This window comes from Chaetomium globosum, genomic scaffold, assembly GCF_000143365.1.
Source record: "Chaetomium globosum CBS 148.51 scaffold_3 genomic scaffold, whole genome shotgun sequence".
NCBI classification, from domain to species: Eukaryota; Fungi; Ascomycota; class Sordariomycetes; order Sordariales; family Chaetomiaceae; genus Chaetomium; species Chaetomium globosum.
The window spans coordinates 2447277-2468741 of NT_165978.1; the positions used below are offsets into that span (position 1 = coordinate 2447277).

Here is a 21465-nt window from a genome sequence, read left to right on the forward strand (position 1 = left end):
GAGACGAGTCAATCCACGAAATCTGCTCATTTCAAAACCCCGCGACAAGCTCCATGCTCCTACGATTAGATGAAGGCCGGCGGTTTCTTCGTGGAGTTGGAGACTATGAAGGGGGGAGGGGGTGGAGGCTGGCCACCTCTAGAAATTCCTGCCGTAGTCGATTAATTATTAGTGCCGTGTGGGGGGGGGGCGGTGCAACGTACGGAGTAGAGGGCGGCGCCGTGCAGGGCCAGCTCGACGAGCTGAAGGGTGCCGTTGTCGCCGGGCTTGGGGGAGATGCCCTGGGGGATGGGGAGCTGGGGCAGGCAGACGGTGCCCGGGTAGGGGCCCTTGGTCGGGCCGAGGATCTGGAAGGGCGTGATCATCGGGTGGCTCATGTTAGGCGGGCCGGCGAGGTGGTGCGCCAGCTCGGGGCCCTCGTTGCCCAGGCCCAGGTTGACGTAGATGAAGGCCGTCGCGTGGCCCGAGAACCAGCCCGGTTGGAAGGCGATCCCGCCGCCGGTGGTCGGCCAGAAAGTCCGGTTTGTTGTTGTGGGCATGCCACCGCCTGGGGAAGGGAAAGGTTGTTAGGGGGGGTGTTGAGATGCCGCGCGGGGGGTGGGAAAGCTTACATGGGTACATCCATTGCATGCCGTAGGGGAAGGTCTCATTTGTGATCAGGTTGTTGCCTCTCCATCCGGGATATGTGATGATTGTGTGTGCGGATGCGAGCGCCGCGCCAGCGACGGCGACGAATGTTGATGTGAGCATGACGAGGGAGTTTGTGTGTGTAACTGAGAAACTGCGGTGGGCGGCGCGCAAAAGTCGTAAGAACCCAACACCCTCCGATCACTCCCCGATAGTCCCTCCTCTTGAATAGCTACACCACCCTCTTTTACTTCTCGGCGGCGGGCTGGATGTAAACCCCGTATCACCGCTCTTCGACGACGATCTTTGTGGCTGCCGCGTGTGACTTTGTAAGTGGCGGAATGGTTGCGTACGACAGAGGCGTCAAGCACAACAACGCTCAACGGAACTCGGACTTGATGTCGACGACAGTCTTCTTCTTGGCGAACAATTCGAGAGAATGAAAGCAGGGGAAGCAAAGAACGGGCCGCTGGGCAGCAGGAGGGTAATATCTGATGGTGGCATCAAGCACTTAGTGCCATTCCCCTCTCCCTCCAGCCGCCCGGGAATTGTGACCTCGAATCAATCCTGCATATCGAGGACACCCCCCCGCGCACAGCTCCGGCAAGGTACCATGGGCCAAACGGCTCCTTTGGCATGCCGAACAACGAGGAACCACCCATCCGCCCCCCCCAATCTCGACGGTTCTTTGGCGACAGCATGCTTGACTTCAGCTCGGCCACTCAGAGGGGGCAAAGCAGCTGCAGAGTTGCAAGCTGTGCATGCCGACGCTCCCGCCCCCTGTCACCCGAAGGCCACCGCGGCCAATGGGCGGCCGCACTTGGCCGCTTGGCTGCGAGCGAGTCGCTGTGCCGGGGCGATTACAGGTCAATCACCTCGCCAGTGGTCGCCAAGGGCCTCTCCGCGGTCAAGCAATCACCAACAGCCTTCCAATCGGCGGCCGCACCGGCTTTTGGCCTCTTGCGAAGCGTTGACCTGGGGCTGCCATTTTCTCAACGCTCGCGGCCGGATCCGCATTGTTGCCTCGCGCGAGGACAATCTGAGGACTGAATGCCGCATGGCCCCGAATTCGGTGGGCTGATGTCGCCGTTGAACATGGTGGGGAAGAGCTCAAGAGAAAGTGCAAGAAAGCGCGAGTTACCAAGGGCTGGCTAGTCGTTACACATGGAGGTTGGTTCTCGGTTCGCAGCTTTTGGTGGTCACATCGGATTCTGGAGAAGTCTCTCCACCCGGTTGCGGTTCCCTCCAACCTTGTCGCACGGTTAAGCGCCGAGACACCCAACCCGGAAGCCAATGATGTGCCGCATCCCTGTCGTGCGGTTTGGGGGCTCAGAGGGGCGACTTGGCGCAATGATCTTTTGACCGGGTGTTGCCGCGACACCACACGGTTCTTTTGCCAAACCTCGTGCGTTCTGCTTATCCAGGGCATCTTCCAAAGTTGGCATTGGGTCTGCCTCTTTCGGATACGCCGCAACGCTTTCTCCGCTGGGATTAAAGGAGGGTCAGGATCGTCTCCTGGAGCGGGACGTCGAACAAAATTCCTTCAAATTCAGTTGCTGCAATTGTTGGCCTTGTGCAACATATACTGCCAATTAACCGGTAACTAAGCTGACCTGCTGCTGCATTTTATTCGGCATATTCAAATAGAAGGTACAACGCCCACCTCATCCTTTTCAATGTGCCAAAGGAGGGACGAACCGCGACGATGTGGGAGACAACGGGTTGTGGAGAGTGAGCTTCTGGATGACAGGGCTGATTGAAGCTTGGGCCGCATGTGGACTTTACTTGTGATTCTGCTTGGAAACGGCAGGCGGTGGGTTGTTTTCTGCCCCTCAGTTGCTGATCGGCCGATTGCCCCGCCAAACTCCAAAGCCAGCGCGGGGGCCAGGGGTCTGTTGACTGTGTCTCAGCAATCCCAACATGACATCTCGCCCTTGATGTCCCCCATGATCGTGCGTCATCAACACCACCCGGAGGATCAAAGCAACATATTTAGCTACACTAGCTACGTTTGCGACTTCCCGCTCTAGCAGCTCCCTCCACGCCCCCCCTCCTTCAAAAACTCAACACTGGGTTTAGGATTTTGCAGTCATGGCGGGGCAGGACGGGGACGCCGGCGAGTGGAATCAGGTGAAACGAAGAGGTGGTCGATTACGCAACATACCAGCTCCCACAAACGAGGCGGCCGATTCATTAGTCGACGGCATCCGGCCAAACACCAAGCCAGAGCTTTCTGTCAACGACCTCTGGAACTACCACGAGTCAGTGACCCAAGACTCGCAAACAACAGAGTGGTGGGATCAAGTACGCCAACTGCTCGACTCCATCTTGAACAAGCCAGGCTGCCCGACTATCACCAGGGCTGTTTGTCTAGGGCCGGGTCCGTATGAGCCAAGCAATGGTAGCTCCATCGCAAGGCGGACAGCCCACATGCAGACGGCTGCCTTCTGTTGTCTTGTTGGTTGTTTGAGTAGGGGCCCATCCGACATAGGAACAGAATCTCCAATTGCTGATCACCATACAGAGTCTCAAGATGGCCGGGATATCCATTGTGTGGTCCAAGAACCCCGGTTTACAGAGACTGACAAGGAATTTTGCGCCAAACTCGGCGTCGAGGCTGTCGAGAGTCCAGCTGGTTTCTCTCTAGTTGACGAGAGCACGCTCTTGTTCGGCATCCACATGGAACTTGACATCTACAACCAAGCCATGGTAATACCGCCAGCAATATACGTCGGGGCCAGCCTGGAAGAGTGGGAGAAGGTTGTCGACGGCGGCTCAGAAACCGAAGGCCCACTCGCCGCTTACGGCAAGATGGACAAGACCTACGATAGATACCCTTTCCCGGATCTTGATTACATGTTCTCAAGCACAGTCATGTATTGGAGACGGGCTAAAACATGAATAGTATTTCCGCCGTGGTTTCATTCGTTCCATGACTCAAACTGCTAATACCACTCGAGGTCTCTAACGTATGCGCCACATTAGGTATCTTAGGTACTGTCATCTACGAAAGAACAACTCAAGTAGAAGAACTACGGAAACACGAGACATCACTGTTCAGAGCCATGAAGATTGGATAACATCTTCCTTTTACGACGTCTCTTGTAATTCAACGCGGTATATATTATTATTTCCTACACCGATATGCCCTGGGGCGCGCCGGTCCTTCTACTGCTATTTACAAAGGAAACCGTACCGTATAGGCCGGATAAAAACCTCTGTCTACCACTTTGAGACAACAATCTATGAATCCGTCATACTGCAAAAGAAAGGAGGCCCTTTGCCGGCCTCCGGGCCCTCTAGCCCTCCCCATCCACTGTTTCTAGCTCCAGCCTTCTGGCCAGGCTATACTCCAGTAGCCGGCCAGAGTCCATCAGCCAGCCAAGGACCTTCCTAACAAATCTTCTGCTCCGGGCGCCTACTCCCCGTAATACGGCTTGTAGGTCCCGATGTGACCGAATCTCTCTGCCGTCCCACGGCCTTTGTAACGGCGGGTCGGGGCACCAAACCACCAAGTGCTCCACCGTCTCCCTGCCTCTCCCGCACTCGCAATAGAGGGTGCGGACCGCCGGGACTTTCACCCTGAACAGGTAGTCCCGGAGGCCTATATCCCCGATACGGGCCTGGGAAAGGAGGGAGCTCTGCGCCTTTGTGAGACCTTCGTGTCTCATCAGAGCTTTGTCGGTAAATAAGAGGGCTGGGGGGTCTTCGTCGGCTATCCTCCTGTTTAATACCCTCTGTCGAGTAGTACTTTGTTGACTAGCTCTCTGTTGTTCCCACCGGGCCTGCCAGGCCAGTTCGACCACCTCCTTGGTATTCGACCCCCTATCCTTCCCCCCGATCTTCCATTTGTAGTTAACCCACTGGGCCACTACACTAGCGGCTAGTTCAGTGGGCGTGGGGCTCTGCGGGCCCTGACGGGGCCTCCGGCCTCGGGTTTTCCTCCTCTTGTTGAACCTTCGGTAGACCTTATTGCAGGCCTCAGTGATTAGATGCCCCGTGGTTATTCTCTCAGCCTCCGGCCCGGCATCTGATTGTAGGGCCTGCTTCTGTAGCCGGCCCTCGAAGTCAGCCAGCCGCTTGTTGAGATATAAGTCTAGCGGTGGCACCCAGGCCTCTGTTTCTAGGCACCGAATAGGAGCTGACTTGTATGCCCCTACTACTATTCGAAGGCTCCTGTTCTGAGCTTTTGACAAGACCTTTGCAGGCCTCAACGCGGTATATAAGAGTCTAACCTAAAGGACTATGATACAGACGCCTGAACCAAATCAACCGAGCCCCATGTTTCCATCGGCCCCCCATTCCTTGATGCAAATGGAACTCGCCACTCGCCATAAGTTCTCCCTGGCACGCTCGCACCTCCAAAACACCAAATCAAGGAGTCCTAAACCACAGTTAGCAACTACCCTCCATACAACCCCATCAAGAAACAAAAAAGCAACTTACCTCTTCTGGTGCCTGCCCTGCCCACACCGGTAGCAAATCCCGTTCGGCTCACCGCAGTAATTGCTGCACCAACAGATACACAAGCACTTGTATTCTCTCTTTTTCTCCTTTTTCTTCTTCTTCTCCCCGTCGCCGCCGTCGTCCCGGTCCCTGTCGTCGTGCTTCTTACTGCCACCGCTCTTGTCCTTTTCCTTTTTCTTGTCCTTCTCCTTGTCTCGGTCCTTGTCCTTGCCGCGGGTGTCGGACGTGACGTAGTCGGCCATTTTCAGTGAATGGGAGTATTGGTGGGGTTTGGTGACTGATGCGTGGTTGTATCGTTGTTTTGGTTCTTTCCAGGGGCGGGTGTGTGTTTCGCTGCTAGGAAGCTTGGAGCTTATCAGTTTGTTTGGGTTGTTAAGTGATCGGAATTTTATAGCGGCTCAGCCACGTACTTGAAGCTAGCCCCTGCGCCGAGCTGGAACTGCTGGTCTCAACGTGGTTGCCATGTCCTTTTATAGAGGTGGCTACCTGGCCTTGGTTACCCTCGTGCGTGCGACCTACTCTTTAACTCTAGGGCGCAGGTGATGACCGCCCACCCAGCTATGAAACCAGATCATAAGCCACGCCGCGGGACGTTGTCGAGGTTTCTTGGTTTGTTGACTCGTTTTGAACTCCTTATAACTAATGCGCTGATTATTCGGCAGGCACGGGGCCTGCCCCGACGCGTCTAACACCTTTGAGTTGTCAGGTGGAATGGCCCTCAGGGGCTAAGGGTTTGGCTTGCACTGGGCGGCTTGGTACTACCTAGGTATCAATCTGGGGTACAGGCTGCTGTACTTCGAGGTCGGGCTAGGCGAGCCTGGCGAGTCCCCCAGGAATGTGAAGTCCATTGGTGGCCTGCCGCCTGGTTCTGCGGTGATGATGTCTCCATCGGCAAGATGGGCAGGTCTTTGGGGTTCTCTGAATCGCCTGGCCTGTAAGCGTTGGGCCGGTAGACAAATAACCTCGCTCTTCCATCCATGCCATACAAATATGTTCATTCAGTGTCATTCAGTCACGTTCCTTATTTTCACCCTCTCCAGTCCACGAGGAGACGCTCAAGATATCTTGGTAAGCAGATTTACAACTCAATGCTTGATATTCTGGTATCTAGGTCCTAAGCAAATACCATAATCTCTAGCGGTGAAACGACAAATGCTTTGCAAAAACTACCCGTTGATAAAGTCCCGGTTTCCCAATCATGGCCACCATCTACCGGTAGGCAGTTGTCAGAAGTGAAGATGCCGTGAAATCTTAACAACGTAGGTGAATCCTACGACGCTGCACTAATGCAGTCTAGAGTACATTTGTCAGTCCCGACATTTTCAACCCGATATATCCTCGTGGACCCAAAGCAAGAAGCAGGAAAGCACTTACTGCCTATGTATCCCGTTCCGACAGTTGCTGCAGCTGTTATACGCAACGACTGTCCTCCCAAGGCACATGCAGATGCACATACACGGATAGCGGCGCGGTTCGTTGTCTCTTCCCTTGGACGAGGCGTCTTTGTTGTCCCGGTCCCTGTCATCGTCTCTGTCCTTTTCCTTGCCCTTGTCCTTGTGCTTGGAGTCGGACTTCTTGTCTTTTGATTTGGACTTGGTCATGATGGCGGCGAATGCTTGGTTTCTGGGGATTTGGTTGTGGAGGTTGTGATTTAGCAGTGCAGGTCGGGGATAGCCAAGAGCTGCAGATCGGAGCTTCTCTTTTTGCTTTAAGCCGGGTGATATTGGAGGAAGGGGCGAGGCTGTCAACAGCTTTCCACACTCGGTATGGGGTGGTTAGGCTCGGCTGCGATACTGGGGGATTGTACGCCTTAACTGCAAGTTGGAGGCTCCATTGTTGTTAAGATTACCAGGGGCAATGGGAAACTTTATTGTTGTTGAAACCGTGGGGGTACAATAAGTTGCCTACCTTGTTGTCCTCTACACACAAGCCACATGGCTCTCCTGAACCCAAGTTTGACCACTTGGCTGATTGCTGTGTTACCCATCTGCAAACTCCCCAGTGGGTATGACAGGCCGGTAGCTGTGAATAAGGTCTCGTGATTAAGCTTGGCTTGGCTCGTAGAACTCAAAAGGGGTTTTCTTACGGGGTGCGAACTGTGTAACAACCAACGTCAAATCTAACAACCGCTTGATACCGCGGGTTTTACGCTAGGAAGTCGTTATGCCTTTGGGCACTCAGGCAAGCTACTACTTTCGCCGAGTGACATACCCATCTCAATGTTAACGATATCTCATACCGCCTCCCGAAGCCTGAAACGCAGAAAGGGTTGCTAGATCGAGCATAATTATATTGGCGGGGAATAGCTGAGGTAGCATTGCCTTGATCCTGTCACTGGCAACCTACATGTATCCCCGGCAACCAATCCGCCTTCGTGATAGCGCGTTGTTGTTGTTTACCCATTGTCCTTCTGCTCATGATACCCTCAACTGCGGTATCTGATTACATGTACTTTCTGGGAAAGGGCGTCTTATATATCTTTCCTTGGTGCTCCCCATCCCCGCATTCGTTACAAGAGCAGTACTTCCAATTGACGGTCTCGGGCCGATCTCACTCCCTGCACCAGCATTTATATTCCGGGAGTTTGGTGCCCTTATCCTTCTTCTTTTGCTTGCTCTTATCTGTGACGAACCTACTTCAGGACCCTGTCCTGTTAGGGTTCAGCTTCGGTTGAAGGTAATCTCTTAGGTTCGGTGCAGCCAAAAGGTGCACAACAAAGACTTGTCTCAACAGTAGGCTTTCGAGCTTGTAGCGAACTGTAGTTGTGATTGCTAACTGGAGAACTCCCAGAGCTCTCCAGCACGGGTGACTATATACTATCTAGGCTTCCTAGGTACCGGCGTACCTTTTGCTGGGAACGGTCGCCGTTCCCTTCGTTCCTCTGCTGATTGGTCTGAGGCCCATTCTTAATGATTGGCTGGGAACGCTTCCCGCGCGTGCCCCCATCGGGGCGTGGTACGCGACCATAACCGTGACATTATCTCTCCAGGTGGATTCGCCCTTGTCCTGCTTGTTTCCATTATTCGTTTCCGTATTTGTTAGATCCCTTGCCACGGCTGTTAATTTTTGGCAGTCCTGCTTCTCGAGCTGGATTTGTGCCTTGATTTCCTGCCAGAGGCGTCCATCCTTTTTCCTTGTTTATTGTCTTCTTTTCAAATTTATTTGTCCTTCTGGTGGGTGGTGAGGTTCTGGGAACGTGTAAGATTTGAAGTAACAGGTTGAGGATAGTTCAAATTTGATGCTCTTGGGTGGGAAATCTGGCTTGGCTTCAATGGAGGACGACGAAGGATGCTTTTATGCCTGTGGATTTAACTACCTGTTGGGTATCCCCAGTGCCATCCAAGGGAGTCTCTCCTTTGTTAACTCCTCGGGACAGTTACTTGAACCACGTGCCATGCCTAACTCGAAAGTTTTAATGGATAAGCTTCACCTGGCTGGTTTATCAAGGGGTGGGGGAGGCATGCCTCCCGGACGAACTGAACCAAGGCACTCATGGTGGTATATATATTATTATTCATACTCCGCTATGCCCTGAGGCGTGCCGGATCCTCAGCTATTTAGTGTACAGGAAAACCGTGCCTTCCCGGGCCGGGTGAAAAACCCATACCAACAATCAAGGAACGATGCGTTTTGGTGAGTCTGCGTATACAGAGAGAGGAGGCCTCCTGGCCTCCGAACGGGGGCGCTTCAGGCCGCCGCTTCCAGCTCGAGCCTCCTGGCTAAGTTGTACATCGGCAGCTTCCCCGAGTCCATCAGCCAGTCGAGGACTCTCCTCGCGAGCCGTGCAGTCGTGGGATTGGGATTGATGCCGTGTATAACAGAGTAAAAGTCCCGTCGTGTCCGAATTCCAGTTCTCTCCCATCTTCTAGTCAACGGTGGGGCCAAACACCACACTACCAGGTGTTCGGCAGTCGCTCGTCCCTCGCCACACTCGCAGGCAGGAGTCAGAACCTCCGAGACTCCCCGTGTAAACAAGAAGTCCCGTAAGCCTATTGCTCCCGTCCGGATTTGAACCAGCAGTGAGCTCTTCGCCTTGCTGAGACCGTCGTGCCTCCTTAGGGTTTCGTTCCGGAATAACGTCTCCTGCTGATGGTCAAAGTCGTCCACCGGCCTGGTGATTGCCCTGCCGTCCCGTTCCTTTAACCACCTCGCTTTCCAAGCCTCTTCTACTACCCTGTTCGTATCAACGATTCCCCCCATGGTGGTGTATATAGGTACCTTAGCCTTCCCACGTTACGAGCTCAAGGAAGCCGTTCCCCGTTTTGGAACCTCGATAACGGTCATCACCTGCGAGCATTCCCAGATTCAACAAAGGTTGGATGAAAAAAGTAAAAAGGGTCTGGTGACTCTTCCGCATGTGTCTCGCACAGTCTCATGACCATTTGCAACTTTCTCATCAGGTCCTACGGAACTCCTAGCAATACAATGGACACTAATCTGACCGGGTCTTTGTGTTGGATCGGCAACCACGTTGCTTTTCCTTGCCAAAGGAATGGTTCGCCGACAAGGCGCAGGAGTGCAGGGTGATGAATTAGGTACTATGCATGTACATACCTATTTGACCTAGGTAGGGATTTGGATTTCACTTGATTAATGCCCAGGTGATGGACATCGGACATCACCCATCAACATACGTGAGGGGCCCCCTCAGCATCTGCAAATAACATCTTCCGTCACCCTGCAGCTTTGATCCATTCACTTGTACATTCTTCATTGGCGCTCGTGGTGATCGTCATGCATATTCTAGGAGTGTGACCGTCAACATTTGCGATTCAAACTCACTATGAGGGGCCTTGTTCTCCTCCATTAATGATATTGACCGCGCGAAGTATTTTTTGGCAAAACAGTACGTGGGATCCGGCAACCTTGAAGCTCAAGATACGATCCGTACAAGATCGACTCTGCAAATGCATGAACCGTTATCAATACATGTACTAGAAGAGGCACGATAGCTTGAATACAACCTCCTTATTCTCCAACAACCCTTTGCCTCCGCTAGCCATGGTCAGTTCTTAACCGCGAAGATCTTGTAGGAGCCTATTGAAATCAAGAGTTAGCCAAGTCCTTCAACCAGGCTCAAACCCCACCACTTACCAACATATTCATTCAGGTCGGTCTTCTCGGGTACCACACCGGCCGGAACAGCACCTCCACTGCCGGTAGTAGCAGCAGGGACAGTGCCGGCGCTATCACACCCGGTCCCCGTACCTGGGGCACAACAACTCCCATTCCTCTCCCCATCCCCCCCCGTCTCCAAGTAAACATTGAGATCGGCCCCGGTATCAACAATTATGACCTCTATCACGCCGAGTCAGCCAGCCACTCCCACCTCACCATCACCGACCCAACACCAAAAAGGAAACCCAAAGAAAAGAAGTAAAAACAAACTCACCACCAAACCCCACCCCCTCCAACCACACCACATACTCCCTCACCTCACTCGCCCCTGCCACACAACCCACATACATCGCCACATCCTTCACCAACCTCTCCGGCAGGGGCCTCTTGGCCAAGATATCCGACACGGCGACGCGGCCCCCCGGTTTCAGCAGGCGGTGCATCTCGCGGAACACGGCGGGCTTGTCGGCGGGCGGCACCAGGTTGATGACACAGTTGGAGATGATGCAGTCGGCGGTTGCGGCGGGGAGCGGGACCGAGGTGATGTTGGCGTGGAGGAAGCTGATGTGTGGGGTGGGTGTGGGTTGGGTGGTTTGGATGCGGTGGGCGCGGGTGAGCATGTCCTGGGTTGGTGGGAGGGGAGGTTAGGGGGGGTTGGTTTGATGGATGGGGGTGGGGGTGGAGGTGGGAGGGTGAGGGTAAGAGAGGAAGAGAGAGGGGGGGGGGGTTGGGGAGGATGGTGTGGTACCTCGTTCATGTCGACGCCGATAGCACGGCCGGAAGGACCAACTTTGCCCGCGGCTAAGAAGACGTCGAAGCCTGCGCCGCTGCCGAGGTCGATGACAGTTTCGCCCTGTTTAAGGGTTAGGAAGATAGGTACACCAAACCCGGTTACAAAGGCTGACTGGCCTCCTTCAAACTGGCAATGGCTAAGGGATTGCCGCAGCTTAGGCCGAGGTTGGCATCCTCGGGGATGTTGGAAAGCTCGTCGGCGCTGTAACCAAAAGACTTGGCCACAGCCTCGCCGTATTTGACGCTGGTGCTGCGTGATGCCGAGCTGTAGTGCTCGCGAACTTGGTCGTAGATCTCGGATGAGTCCATATTCAGGGGTGTGTTTGTCGGTTGAGGAAATGCACCAAATGGTTGGCGTAGAAACCTGGGTCCTACTCCTGGATTTCTGATGAGTGGGAGGGGGAAGAAACGCAGCTGGATTGTGGTACTTTGGGGGGTTATATATACAGTTTCTGTTCAGCTAAACTGTCTCTCAGGTCCGCAAATGTAATCCGCTTATAAGCCAGTCGTCTTCTCGGTTAAGGGCTTAAACTCCCACCTATGTCGTCGGATAGTTACCTATTACCTAGATGCATGTTCTTCGATTAGATAATCATTCTGCACTTGCATAACTAGTTAACTAATCCCCCCGGACCCGCGAACCTATTGGGAGCCAACCCCTCGAACTAGTTAACTAACTGAAAGCGGAATATATTCGGTATGTCATCGAAAGTTCTCCCTTTGAGGCTTTCCAGACCATACATGCATCACATCAACAACCAAGTTCAAGCGCTTCAAAATTTGAGTCCACCCAACCCACATCCAAGCCACATCGAATCTGCGTTTTTACTTTCACCTCCGCCCAACCTGATACCATGGACACCGGAATCTACCGAGTTCACAAATTCTCGACCAAACCTCCAGGCCATGACGCTTCTCGACAACGTGAAAACCAGCGGCGACACCGGGCGAGAGTGAAAGGCCGGATTACCGAGCTTGAAGAGTTGCTTTCCGCCACTCAAAGCAAACTTGATGACGCGCTAAAGAGGATCGAGATCCTGACTGCCGAGGTTCACCAACTACGGCATCGCCCTAGCTCGGGGTCAACCCCATCACCACAAACAACAACCAATCAGCCACGGTGCTTTCTTGGGCCAGAAACCTGCGTTGAGCTTGAAGCCTTTGATGAGACGGTGAACGACGGGATAACGGGACAGCCGCTTACGGGCTTATCTCCGGAAACAAGGCCGACCCCAGAGCCAAGTCCCTCTGTCACCCATGAACCCTCTGTCACCCATGAACCCTCAACCACCAACCCGCAACTTCTCTCTAAACTACCAGGAAGTAGCGTACCCCTATCCGGCTTCGAGGATCCGAACGACGACTGCGCTCTCCTGCCACCCCCCAGCCCCGGCGAGTCCACGATTCCCTGCCGCGAAGCCTACTCCATTATCAAAGACCGCAGTCCGCCAGAATTCGACTTATCCACCGCTGCCGAGTGGTTGCTGCCGGGGTTCCGGTGCGCCGTCGTTCCAGGAACTGGGTGTCGTGTGCAGACGCACATCTTGTTTGCTTTTGTCGACCACATCACCCCAATGTAAATCTGGTTGGGCAAGGCCATCGAAGGTCAATCGGATTACAGCCATGTCCGGATGGATGGCGGTTTGAAGTCGGTTGTCAGTTTGTGTTCTCCATTAGCTACCATCTTCGTCTACATTTAGCCAGGCGAGAATGTACTTCCTGCCGTCTCTCCTCTAGCCTCGGTCGCAGCTTGGTCACATCATGCCGAAACCAACCTCCCCCCACAACTCAAACTTCCTTCCTCTCTACCTCGAAATCCCCCCAGTGTACTTTCCTCACGCACCGTGACCACCAAAAGGCCAGCTGCCTCCCCGGCCAAAGAAGTGTGTTCCGTCCAGAGCGGCCATCCACATACCAGTTCCGCACACCCGCCGTGGACACCACAAGGCTCTGCCCTTTTGCCTGGATCCCATCATTGAAGGACTTGTGAGCGCTCTGCTTGACCTGGACCTTGACTCTTCTCGTTGCCGTGGAGTCCTTGGCCAAGGGACCAATCACCCGGAGAATGTACTCCACCGACCACTCGATGCCTGCCAGGGTGGAGTGGCCTACAGGGAGGGTGTTTGGCCCGGTGAGAAGGAAGAGGTTGGGGAAGTCGGGCACGGAAATGCTGGAGGGTTGTCAGCGCGTTGCTCCTGCTGGGTGGTGACTGATGTTGAGTGTGGTCGTAAAGTACATACCCCATATAAGCGGAAGGAAAGTTTCCCTCCTCGCGCCAGAACTTGGGGAGCTCTACCCCATCCAGCCCCGTAATTCCCATGCGAGTCAGGAGCTCCTGCGTCTTGAAGCCGTTGGCAAGGATGATCACATCCGCCTGGAAAATCTCGCCGCCCTCAACCTGAACATCACGCGGCCCGACGACGGCTAGCGAGGATGACTTCACGAGCTTCACTTTTGGGTCGTGGAGGGCGTCGAGATAGCCGTGGTCCACCACCGGCCGCTTGGCTCCAAAGTCGTAGTCTGGGACCAGCAGGTCGTGGTACTCCCGCGGCGCCGCGCGTCGTATGTAGGCTGCGAGGTGCCTTTGCAAAACCTTGCGCAACATCCTACCCATCGCGCCAGTCGTAAACGCCGGAAAGGCCATGTCAAGCTTCACAATAAGCAGCCACCTCCACAGCCGGTGTGACAGCGGGAATGAGCGGAACACCCTGACCATGCTTGTTAGGGGAGATCACTTCAGGGGCGGGAGAAGGGGGTACTTGCCACTTTTGCCATGCAGGCGCCGGGCCGTCGTCCTTGGGTGCAATCCAATGCGGGCTTCTCATGACCTGCACCAAGCTTCGAATCGGCGCGTGCTTGACGAGATAGGGGACGAACTGGTTCGCCGAGCACCCATTCCCAACCACAAGCACATTCTTGTCTCGAAAGTCGAACGAGTGGTCCCAGTTAGCGCTGTGGGACAAACTACCATCAAAGTTCTGTATGTCTCGGATGCCTTCCGCGCCGTTTGGTACATCGCAGAAACCGACGGCGGTGATGAGGAACCGCGAATGTTTGACGTAGCTGCGGCCTGATTCCCGGTCGAGGAAGTGGATGCGCCAGAGGAATTCGTCATCTACCCACTCTGCTGCTGTGCACTCTTGCCCGAGATAGATATGACTTCCATGATCAAAGCGAGACACTACGCTCTCGATGTAGGCCAGAATCTCTAGTTGGGGAGCGTACACCTCGGACCAGTCCGAGTTCGGCGCAAACGAGTACGAGTAGAGCTACTCAATCCATCAATTTTTGCCTTGAAAGCATACTGCTGGCGGGGAAGGGCAAGCTGATGTTGGTCTCACCTGAGATGGTATATCGCAGCTTAGACCTGGATAAGTGTTTTTGGACCATGTGCCGCCCACACGGTCTCCCGCTTCGAACACAGCAACATTGGCGTTGGGCAATTCTTGCCGCACGCGGGTCAGGGCAGAAATGCCTTGTGAAATGTGAGTACTGGATCGATGAACAGAGTGTGACTGACGGTGGGAGGGCTAACCTGAGAGGCCTGCCCCTACAATGATGACATCTAGCTCTTGTGTGACGTCCATATCGACGGGATGGTCCAACCTGGCCTTCCATGGAGCCAAGAAGTCGCGGTGTCCAGTGCCTTCTTATAACCAAGCACCTTTGGTGGCGGGCACTCCCTAGTACAACTCTCCGTTCTGTTTTTGGTAAAGCTGTACCGGTGACAGATCGATTATTTACTGAGAATGGGCTTGGCTTGGAAGAGCTTGGACGGGACCTTGGTAAACCGTCTGATGCAGTAAGGATACCTAAGTCTTGCTATACCCGAACAGGAAATCTTTTGATATGTCATTGTCCGCATCCAGCCACATGCACTGAGTCTTGATTGCGGCTTCCCCTCCCCCCCGAGACATTCATGACATGATTTTGGAATTACACATCCAATGAGAACTGACAAGGATTTTAGTTTGCTCGGGAGCGGCGCAAAACTCGCCAGTCCAAGGCCCTGGCGATCTCAACGGTTGCAGACGGAGTACTCTAAAGATAGATGTAACACAGCGGCGAGCCCCCAAGGGTGTCCAACACATCCCTAATCGGAACAGCCGGCCCCAGCTTCCCCACATCAAGCAGATCATCCACCGTCCCCTCGCGGCTAGGCGGATTATTGCGGAAGGTAACGGTACCATTAACCTTGTGCGCCTCGGCCGGGTGCAGGACCTGCCAGATCCAGTAGAGGCGGTCGACCATGGCGTGGTGCAGGTAAAAGGCCGGGTCGTTGAGGGACGTGAAGACGTCGGAGCCGTCGCCGCCCATGGCGTAGTGGCCGGCGCCGTGGATGCGGAGGGTGCCGTACGGCCCTTGCAGCTCGTCTTGGAAGTGCCCGACGGTGGCTGACGCGGGGCCCGTGGTGAGGTTGAGCAGGTTGGCGGCGGTGAAGGTGGATGTGGATGCCGCTGTGGTCAGGTCGCGTCGCTGGCAGCGCGGGTTGAGGTGCTTAACGTCGGTGAAGACGGGGGTGTAGCCTTGCATGGCGGGCTGGACTGGGCCGATGTTGATGGTATAGCTGCCGATGGGGGTTGCATGTTTAGATTGGCATCGTTTAAGGCTGGGGGCTGGGGGGTAGGGGGTGGTAGAACAGAGGAACGTACCCGACAAAAGGGCCCGACTTCACGCAGCCGCCACCCTCTCCTGATGGCAGCCAGACCCGTCCAGCGCCGACGACACTGCCGTTGTGCGCAAAGTACTCGCCATCGCCGCCTAGGCTGGTGTCACTACCATCAAAAACCGGCGACTTGGACAGGTCGTCTTGGTACTTGAACCAGTTCCAGTACTAAGATGGGGATTAGCGACGTTGTGGTTTTGATGCGCATCCCCAGCAAATAGCTGAGATGGAATGGAATCTACCGGTAGATAGCCAGTATAGCCACAGTCGTTACGCAGCTTCTGCTCCCAAAGCCAGATCAGGTAGCGGTGCCACGTAAGAAAGTTTGCCGTGCCGTGGATGAAGTTGGTCTGGTTCATGTGCACGGCGACGAAGTCATCGAAGTGGTTCTGCGCTGCCGAGAAGTCCGGGTCGACGGACGGTAACTTCCACAAACATTTTACTGCCCTAATTTAGTCTTTTTTCTGGTGTCTGGACATATGCTCCCTGGTTCGATAGGAACGGGGTTAATGTTAGCGTGTCATGGGCAACAACAACACTGGTAGGCAATCTGGCAGCAAACAACGGGACCGCCCCAACAAGAGCTTTCGTCCCGAGACGGCGGAGGATGTTCGATGAAAAGAAAAGGGGGTAGAGGTACCAGTCTTTGCGGACGGCAGCGTTGGCGAGTGTGCATGTTTGGCCTCCATGTCCGGGCAGGGAACCGGGAGCTGTCTTGTTTGTCTCGTGTAGCTTGGCTTCAACCTTCCTCTGTAAATCTTGGAGGATCGCCGCAGCATCATTCGGACGGGCTGCGACGATGAAGGTCGCACCAAACACAAAAGTCCCAATGGCGGGCACTAATAGCGAGAAACGCATGTCTGCCAGTCTGGTAAGTATCAAGTTCAAGGCGGCGCGACGAACTGAAAATTTCAAATCAGCATGAACCGGACGCGGACCCAGTCTTTATCCAGACCCTAAAGACCCATAAGTACCTCACTTCCAAATGGGGGATGGGTACCTTTGCCGAGTCTGACTGGGGCGGCTGGTGCTCCTCACTCTCCCGTCGCTTGGCCGGGTGATATTGGCTGGGCTCACGATGCAGTGCAGGGAGGTATTTTTAGTAGTTTGGTGCATGCACATGTGTGCAACCCATCCTTCGTCTTCCGTTGTCTATTGCCTCCTGCCAATTGTCATCCAGAATACATGATGCAAGAAGTGAATCCACACTGCCCATCTGGGCACACGAAGACAGTGCATTGGGGCTCGTAGTAGTGTGCATTCTGTGTCTAGTCCCTGACATCTAAATGTCCATCGCCTAGTCCCTAATAACCTATCGCCAACATGCCACTCGTGCCCCTGAACTGCCAGCCATAACCACCTCCCTCGTTGCGCGCCCCTCACCTGTCCCTGCGTTGCCGGCTCATGTCCCTGCACTGCAAACTCCCTGCCCCGACTGTATGGGCAGTTCAGCAGAGAGTATAACAGGCTGCGGATGACACACATTAGCACACATAATGCACTTGACATATTGAAAGGATAGGAAAAGTCCGTACCGGCAATGTGACCAGCAGTCGCTCCGGGCTCATTCTGAGGAACGGACTGAAGGCAGTACTCCAAGCTTCTGACGCAAGTGTCGGTATTGCAGCAAATGGAAGACCCGGAGCAGCAGGCCACTTGTGCAGCTATTTGCAACAGATTAGCTTCAGGCTCTGCGAATTCACAATAATGCGGTAGGGATAAGGTATGTCCTACATCTATGGCCAAAGCACCACATGTAACCATCGTCATTGCCAATGAAGGGATCTTTGTCATGTTAGTAACTAGCTTGAGGAATAGGGTAGTTATATCCTCGAATGTTAGGTGATTGGACTTACCCAAATCAATCGAAGTGGTTTTTTTACCAGACGCCGATTGGCAGTCGCACTTCATTGATGACCCCGTGATATAGCAATGACTGCAGCTACCACCATAACCGCCACTGTGCACTTATTAGTCCCTGTCTAGAACGGTATAAACCCTGCGAGAGGGTAGAGGAGGCCTGTCATACCCTTCCCGAGCAACAAGTTGCCCGTTGTCATTTGCAATGCAGAGATTCAAATCTTCATTGGTCAGACGCTCTCCGCCGTCATTTTGGCGGCAATGGGCATAGAGGTAGTGGGTGCCGGAAATTTCAAGCTAGAGTAAATAATGAGACACCACTGACGTTACAAGAAAGAAGAATTGGAAACAGGGGAGCAATACGTACATTGTTACAAGACCGGATAAACCCTCCACCAAGTACCAAGGTAATTGGAGTGAGAAGCGGGATGATTGTTGAAAATCTCATGATGAATGGTGGAGGAGATTGACGGAGGTCTGAGGCAACAGATGCTTTTCAATGTTGGTGAAGAGACCAAGCCATGGGAGCGAGCCTCGAGGGATTGCTTTATTTATACACAAATTTCCAAGTTGACGCTTGTGATCCCCAGCCTCCATCGATGCTTGCGTGTACGATGGACTGGTCGCCCAAGCACCACACCGGAACCTCACCTCCGGTGCTGGGCGCGTTTCTGTCGGTGTCATCTCGGTAGCTTTTCTGCCGACCAGTGCAATATCGTCTGTCTAACGGCGGGTTTCGCCCAATGGGCGGTGCTTACACTCATTTAGGTGGAGAAAATATGAGTTTTGGAGATGACGGAGAGCTTAGGTAGGTTTGAGAGGATACGCACGTCAGCGCGTATCTTTTAGCTTTGGAGTCTAGCCTCCAGGGGACCCCGCGTTTCCCACAACAGGTGTGCGTACTTAGGAGGCTAGGCTGAGAATTACAATTTACACGTGATGCAGGAACCCGCATATCTGTGTTAACAGTCACAGCGAGGAACGATGCAGAAACGCACCTGGCGCTTCTCCCTGCTAGGATTGTGAAAGTGCTAATGATTCATGTTCCCCCCTTGCGCAGGAGCGGCACCCGGCAACCCCATCCGATAACCTGCCTACTGCCTAGTAATCCTGGGACGGAGGAGGAATACGCGCCTCTCCCGGTCGATTTACGTAACACGCCGGGACCGGGACTCGCAGCGCGAGCACGCTCGAGATTTTTTCTTGTCCTCGAAGTGACCAGTTCTGAGCCCTTTTGAGTGGATCGGAAGATTTATAGCCAAAACATTAACTCAAAAAATAAACTAGACTGCATGGCCAGGAAGTTTCCTAACATGCTGGTCCCGACTTCTTCCTGATGCCCCCAAGCCAGTTGGCAGAGCATCACCAAAACGCTTCGAAACGCACTCGACGACGGACTGTAGTTCCTTCGTGAAGTCGTCTTTTCCTTGCTTCCACAGTATCAAACCGCGCTTCCTCTTCCGACCTTGGCCGTTCGGGTTCACCATGCCAAGAGGCTGGCGATCGCGCAGCTCTGCCCGCTCAAAGTCGATAACCATAAGAGTCCCGCTGACTGCGTCGTATAACATGTTGCGAGGCTCTGCATCACGATGCAGAACTTGCAGCCGATGAAGTTCGGAATAGGCCCTGCTTGCCAAATCTATGGCGAGTGATTTGTTAACCCCGTCGGTGCTTTTGGACAGCGGGCGCCCGGCCCAGCTCAGCAGCAGGAAGTAGTCAAATTCGCAGCCATCAAGATAGTACGGCAGATCCAGATATATCAGGCCAAGGCACACGGGGACGTATTTTCCCTGTATCTGGCACGCCTGGTCGTACACGTCCTTTTTATGCGAGAGACGCCCGAAGCGTCCGGCCTCTACGCCTTTGGCAACAAGCGTATATCCATGAGCCGAGAGCCGAAGCTTGAAGAGTGACCCGATAGCCCCAAACACGTACAACGGGGTCGAATCCGCATCAGGCCCGCGGTCTTCGGCCAGCTGAGTTCGAAGGGAACGCAGGAAATCCACATGGCTGATGTGTCTCGATCCGAGGATTCCGGCGTTGGGGCAGGACTGGTCTATTGGTGGCCCAGATACTATCCCGAGTAGGCATTGATGCGTGCAGTACGGCTGATCTTGTATTCCTCGCTGTGTCGCCCCGCTGTGCCCCCCTTCTCTTGCGCCACCTGGGCCGCGACTGTTGCCCGAAACAGGGCCAGAAGCCGCAGCCCTCTGTCCCGAACGAGTAAGCCGATCCACACTAGGTGAAGGAGGAGCATCTTCTTCGTCGTCATCGTCTCTGGCAAGCACTCTGGTGTCGATCGGGGAGCAGTGCGCGCGGGTCCGAATCGGCGAGCGTGTGAAGCCTTGCCAACGCTGGGCTTTGTATGGGGTATGGCGACTTTTATCCCTGCGGACCGTGCGGGGATTTTTCTCCACTCATCATCGTACTCTACAGCCCAGGTACCAAGCCCCGTGGCAGCGTCGGACCAAGACAATGGAGGAGGCGGCGCACGGAGGGCTTGGGGGATGAAGGCGAAGACTTGTGCGACGGCTGTACGGTGAAGCCTGTTCTCGTCGTCGTCGAGAACGTCTTGATTTGGCACACACACGTAGTAGTACACTGTGGTCGGGTCATCGGCGATATGTAAAAAGACAAAGGCCTGCCCTGTACAGACGTAGCCGTACTGGATGCGCTTCCCAACCATGTAAGAGAAGAGTTGGGTGACGACGGCAGTAGCAAGAACCTTCGATGGGAATGCCAAGTCCTCGCTGTCCTGGTTGATCACGTCTCGGTCCGGTTGGATTTCGGATACTAGGCCGGTCACCACTTCATCCTGGCTCAGTTTGTGTGGCGGCTTGTATTCGATTGCTGCCGCGGGGATCCTTACGCCATCCGATAATCTGTAAGTGCAGAACTGGTCCGCCAGGTTGCCTTTCCCTTTTACAATACGGCGGCGTTTGCGGGCTGGTCCGCGCGGTGCGAGCGCAGCCTCCCCTGCACTACCCCCTGAGAGGGGTGCAGGCTCCGAAGGTCCGGAGAGACTCGGGCTGCCATCGGCGGGAGTGCCAAGATTTGTGTGACTCTCAAATGTAATGGTTCTACGCAGGCCAACGCTGGCCCGAAGAACCGGGCTTTCGTATACCGCATCAACTAGCTTTTGCACCGCATTCTCCACGGTGTCGCGTTCGTAGTACCTGAGGCCGTGTTCGCTACTGATGGGCTGGATGACAGACCGTACATAATCTAGCTGGTGTTGAGATGGAAACCGATGTTGCTGGGAGCCGAAGGACGGCTCAACAGATAATCGATTCCAGATTTCCTCCTGCCTTGCGGGAAAGTCATCCCACAGGCGGATTCGGCGGGGGTACAGTCGACCGACAGGATTGGTGGGTTCGCCCTGCGTGGTTAAGGAAGGGTCGGTAACTACCCTGATCGCAAGATTGAGAGCGTGACAAGCCTCAAGATAAGGCTCTAGTTGCAGTGGCTGCGCGACTTCCTCTGCTTTTTCGCGCCGGCTTTGTTCTTCCACGCACGGCTCTCGGCTTCTTCGCGTCAGCGTGGCTCCTCCTCGCGTCGACGTTGTTCCTCCTCGCGTAAACGTTGCTCCTCCTCGCGGAGACGTTGCTCCTCTTCGCGTCGGGCTTGCTCCTCCGTTGCACGGCTTTCGGCATCTTCGCGGCGGCGTTGTTCTTCAAGAGCCCGCCGCAATCTCGCAATTTCTTCCTCCATCGCGAGATAAGATAACCCTCTGAAACGATTGTTGTCCTGTGGTTAAGACCCTTGGCGATCGCGTGCCCCCCCCGGGCGGTCGACAACCAAAGCACCATTCCGTTGCTATACTTCGTCGTCGAGGTTTGGTCGACCTCTCCACTTTGGCTCCGCCATGTTTTTGTCGCTCGGTCCTCGCTTGTCACGTGGTTAATCCAACCATGGCAGTCATAAATTGGTCTGCA

The 21465-nt window shown here is 54.4% G+C and overlaps 10 protein-coding genes across 10 annotated transcripts in view; 2 read left to right on the forward strand and 8 right to left on the reverse strand.

Annotated features, from left to right (window-relative positions):
• Positions 1 to 750, reverse strand: part of CHGG_06087 (uncharacterized protein) — a gene marked incomplete at both ends in the record, with an annotated part of 1140 nt that extends 390 nt beyond the window's left edge. The window contains 2 exons of the mRNA XM_001222181.1: positions 204 to 547; positions 612 to 750. Coding sequence (XP_001222182.1) covers positions 204 to 547; positions 612 to 750 — 483 coding nt within the window. The remainder of the gene's footprint in view (positions 1 to 203; positions 548 to 611) is intronic.
• A 1968-nt stretch (positions 751 to 2718) lies between these two features.
• Positions 2719 to 3528, forward strand: CHGG_06088 (uncharacterized protein; the record flags this gene model as incomplete). Its single annotated transcript, XM_001222182.1, has 1 exon — positions 2719 to 3528. One exon carries the CDS (start codon positions 2719 to 2721, stop codon positions 3526 to 3528), a length of 810 nt encoding a protein of 269 aa, XP_001222183.1.
• Positions 3529 to 3926: 398 nt separating this feature from the next.
• Positions 3927 to 5336, reverse strand: CHGG_06089 (uncharacterized protein; the record flags this gene model as incomplete). Its single annotated transcript, XM_001222183.1, has 2 exons — positions 3927 to 4836; positions 5074 to 5336. 2 exons carry the CDS (start codon positions 5334 to 5336, stop codon positions 3927 to 3929), a joined length of 1173 nt encoding a protein of 390 aa, XP_001222184.1.
• Positions 5337 to 6364: 1028 nt separating this feature from the next.
• On the reverse strand, positions 6365 to 6695 carry CHGG_06090 (uncharacterized protein; the record flags this gene model as incomplete). Its single annotated transcript, XM_001222184.1, has 2 exons — positions 6365 to 6387; positions 6551 to 6695. 2 exons carry the CDS (start codon positions 6693 to 6695, stop codon positions 6365 to 6367), a joined length of 168 nt encoding a protein of 55 aa, XP_001222185.1.
• Positions 6696 to 10099: 3404 nt separating this feature from the next.
• CHGG_06091 (uncharacterized protein) lies at positions 10100 to 11313 on the reverse strand (the record flags this gene model as incomplete). Its single annotated transcript, XM_001222185.1, has 4 exons — positions 10100 to 10131; positions 10189 to 10302; positions 10487 to 10773; positions 11108 to 11313. The coding sequence occupies 4 exons, from the start codon at positions 11311 to 11313 to the stop codon at positions 10100 to 10102; spliced, it is 639 nt and encodes a 212-aa protein (XP_001222186.1).
• Positions 11314 to 11858: 545 nt separating this feature from the next.
• CHGG_06092 (uncharacterized protein) lies at positions 11859 to 12584 on the forward strand (the record flags this gene model as incomplete). The annotated part of the gene is made up of 1 exon (XM_001222186.1): positions 11859 to 12584. The coding sequence occupies one exon, from the start codon at positions 11859 to 11861 to the stop codon at positions 12582 to 12584; it is 726 nt and encodes a 241-aa protein (XP_001222187.1).
• Positions 12585 to 12792: 208 nt separating this feature from the next.
• CHGG_06093 (uncharacterized protein) lies at positions 12793 to 14591 on the reverse strand (the record flags this gene model as incomplete). Its single annotated transcript, XM_001222187.1, has 5 exons — positions 12793 to 13174; positions 13245 to 13575; positions 13661 to 14273; positions 14346 to 14479; positions 14540 to 14591. The coding sequence occupies 5 exons, from the start codon at positions 14589 to 14591 to the stop codon at positions 12793 to 12795; spliced, it is 1512 nt and encodes a 503-aa protein (XP_001222188.1).
• A 454-nt stretch (positions 14592 to 15045) lies between these two features.
• On the reverse strand, positions 15046 to 16528 carry CHGG_06094 (uncharacterized protein; the record flags this gene model as incomplete). The annotated part of the gene is made up of 4 exons (XM_001222188.1): positions 15046 to 15571; positions 15657 to 15838; positions 15913 to 16095; positions 16205 to 16528. The coding sequence occupies 4 exons, from the start codon at positions 16526 to 16528 to the stop codon at positions 15046 to 15048; spliced, it is 1215 nt and encodes a 404-aa protein (XP_001222189.1).
• A 2103-nt stretch (positions 16529 to 18631) lies between these two features.
• Positions 18632 to 19098, reverse strand: CHGG_06095 (uncharacterized protein; the record flags this gene model as incomplete). Its single annotated transcript, XM_001222189.1, has 2 exons — positions 18632 to 18761; positions 18917 to 19098. The coding sequence occupies 2 exons, from the start codon at positions 19096 to 19098 to the stop codon at positions 18632 to 18634; spliced, it is 312 nt and encodes a 103-aa protein (XP_001222190.1).
• A 506-nt stretch (positions 19099 to 19604) lies between these two features.
• On the reverse strand, positions 19605 to 21241 carry CHGG_06096 (uncharacterized protein; the record flags this gene model as incomplete). Its single annotated transcript, XM_001222190.1, has 2 exons — positions 19605 to 20983; positions 21091 to 21241. The coding sequence occupies 2 exons, from the start codon at positions 21239 to 21241 to the stop codon at positions 19605 to 19607; spliced, it is 1530 nt and encodes a 509-aa protein (XP_001222191.1).
• Between the last annotated feature and the right edge of the window lie 224 nt (positions 21242 to 21465).